Raw genomic sequence first — 2,205 nt, forward strand, 5'->3', positions numbered from 1 at the left:
ATTTTATTTTATTTTTTGTAGAAACAGGGTCTCCCTATGTTGCCAGGCTGGTCTGAAACTCCTGGGCCCAAGCAATTCTCTCGTCTCGGCCTCCCAAAGTGCTGGGATTACAGGTGTGAGCCACGGCACACAGCCCCAAGTGCTTTCATGCATGATCTCATTTCACGTAATCCTTGGAAACCCCGAGAGACACGCCGATTCCAGCCTATTTCTTAGATGGGGAGACCGGGGCTCAGAGATGTGATGTACTTGGCCCAGACTGTTGATAGGGGAGGAGCAGATATTGGAACTCAGGTGTGGCTGACTCCAAAACTGGGGGCTCTTTGGTCTCAATGTCAAATTTAAAACACTTACTTTGAAATTTAATTCTTTGACTAGCCAATATGAGCCACCTGATTCAAAACTCAGATGCCCGGGAAGGTGTGTGGGGGTCTCCTTCCCTACAGGAGTCAGCTCTGTTCTCTGCTCTCCAGTACCTTCCAGAGCTCCCAGGCACATTTGCATAAGGAAGGGAGCATGCTCTGCCCGCTGGGCTGCCCTGGCCTTTTTCCTGGAATGGTGTGTTACGGCCTGGAGGTGTTCTAACCACACCATATGTATTAGTCCATTTTCACACTGTTGATAAAGACATACCTGAGACTGGGTAATTTATAAAGAAAAGGAGGTTTAATGAACTCACAGTTCCATGTAGCTGGGGAGGCCTCACAGTCATGGTGGAAGGTGAAAGGTACGTCTGACATCGCAGAAGGCAAGAGAGAACGAGAGCCAAGCGAAAGGGGAAACCCCTTATCGAACCATCAGATCTCGTGAGACTTACTCCCAGGAGAACAGGATGGCGGAAACCGCCCCCATGATTCAATTCAGTTCAGTGTGAGAATTATGGGAGCTACAATTCATGATGAGATTTGGGTGAGGACACAGCCAAACCATATCAGCATCATAAACACCGGGAATGTGTCCCTGTGACGCGGCGGCATTGAAAGGTTTCCGGTGGCCTCCTTTAGGCAGCTTTCCTGTTCGAAGGGCCTGCTGTGAGATGGGGAATGAGCCCTGTTCCACCCCTCCACCCCCAGTGCCATCTCTTGCCTCCTCCTCAGGCTGGAAACGTGTCCTGCATCTCTCCTGAGTGTCCCCCTGGCCCCTGTCAGACCTCCCCACAGTCAGATTGCTGTACTTGTGTTCCAGGTAAGTGACACTCTTGGAGCATTTTTCTTTTCCTTTTTTTTTTTTTAGATTTTTTGTAGACCTCGCTATGTTGCCCAGGCTGGTCTTGAGCCTCAGGTGGTCCTCCTGCTTCAGCCTCTCAAAGTGCTGGGATGACAGGCATGAGCCCCCAAGCCCGTTTTTGCATTTTGCTTCTTTTTTTTTTTTTGAGGGGGAGACTTGCTCTCCAGGCTGGAGTGCAGTAGCATGATCTCAGCTCGCTGCAACCTCCGCCTCCCAGGTTCAAGTGATTCTCCTGCCTGAGCCTCCAGAGTAGTGAGTAGCTGGGATTACAGGTGCCCGCCACCACGCCGGGCTAGTTTTTGTATTTTTAGTAGAGACGGGGGTTTCACGATGTTGGCCAGCCTGGTCTCGAACTCCTGACCTCAGGTGATCGACCTGCCTTGGCCTCCCAAAGTGCTGTGATGACAGGCATGAGCCCCGGAGCCCGGTTTTACATTTTGCTTCTTTGTGTGTGCAGGGGAGGTTTTTTGAGTATGCGACGGGGTGGGGTGAGGGGAGGAGTCAGGGAGGAGATCGGTTTCTGCTTTACAAACTCAGATCAAGTGAAGCATTTCGAAGTGGCTGTTTTTATTGTGCACTTTTTATGTGTACAGCAGTTTGATGCTAGACTGTATTCACAGCCCAGCTTTCCCCTGCCTTAGGGGAGGCACCTTCAGCTCAGGCAGGACTGAGTTTCAGTCCACCCTTGTCATTGCTCTGTCCCAGGGCAGGGAGGGGTCTCTCCTTAGCCACTAATGAGTTGGTCCTTTGTTAAAAACAAGGTTTTATTTCCTGGGATGGCTTCATCACTGTCATGGATGTTCCCTGCTGACCCTGTGCCCCTTGCTGTGTGGGGCACTTGCCGGAACTCCATCTCATGAAACCCTTATGTCACCACTCTAAGGCAGTACTATTTATTGCCCCATTTTGTAGATGGGAACACTGAGAAAGTTCAAGTCACTGCCTAAAGGCACACAACCATTAAGTAATGGAGCAGAA

General features: G+C 50.4%; 1 protein-coding gene across 1 annotated transcript in view; it reads left to right on the forward strand.

The window, feature by feature from the left end:
• VWCE (von Willebrand factor C and EGF domains) overlaps positions 1-2,205 on the forward strand; it is a 49,188-nt gene that overhangs the window by 18,040 nt on the left and 28,943 nt on the right. The window contains 1 exon segment of the mRNA XM_011942792.1: positions 1,098-1,185. Within this exon segment, the coding sequence (XP_011798182.1) occupies positions 1,098-1,185 (88 nt within the window).

The sequence above is a fragment of the Colobus angolensis genome, unplaced genomic scaffold, assembly GCF_000951035.1.
Source record: "Colobus angolensis palliatus isolate OR3802 unplaced genomic scaffold, Cang.pa_1.0 Scaffold21, whole genome shotgun sequence".
NCBI lineage: Eukaryota > Metazoa > Chordata > Mammalia > Primates > Cercopithecidae > Colobus > Colobus angolensis.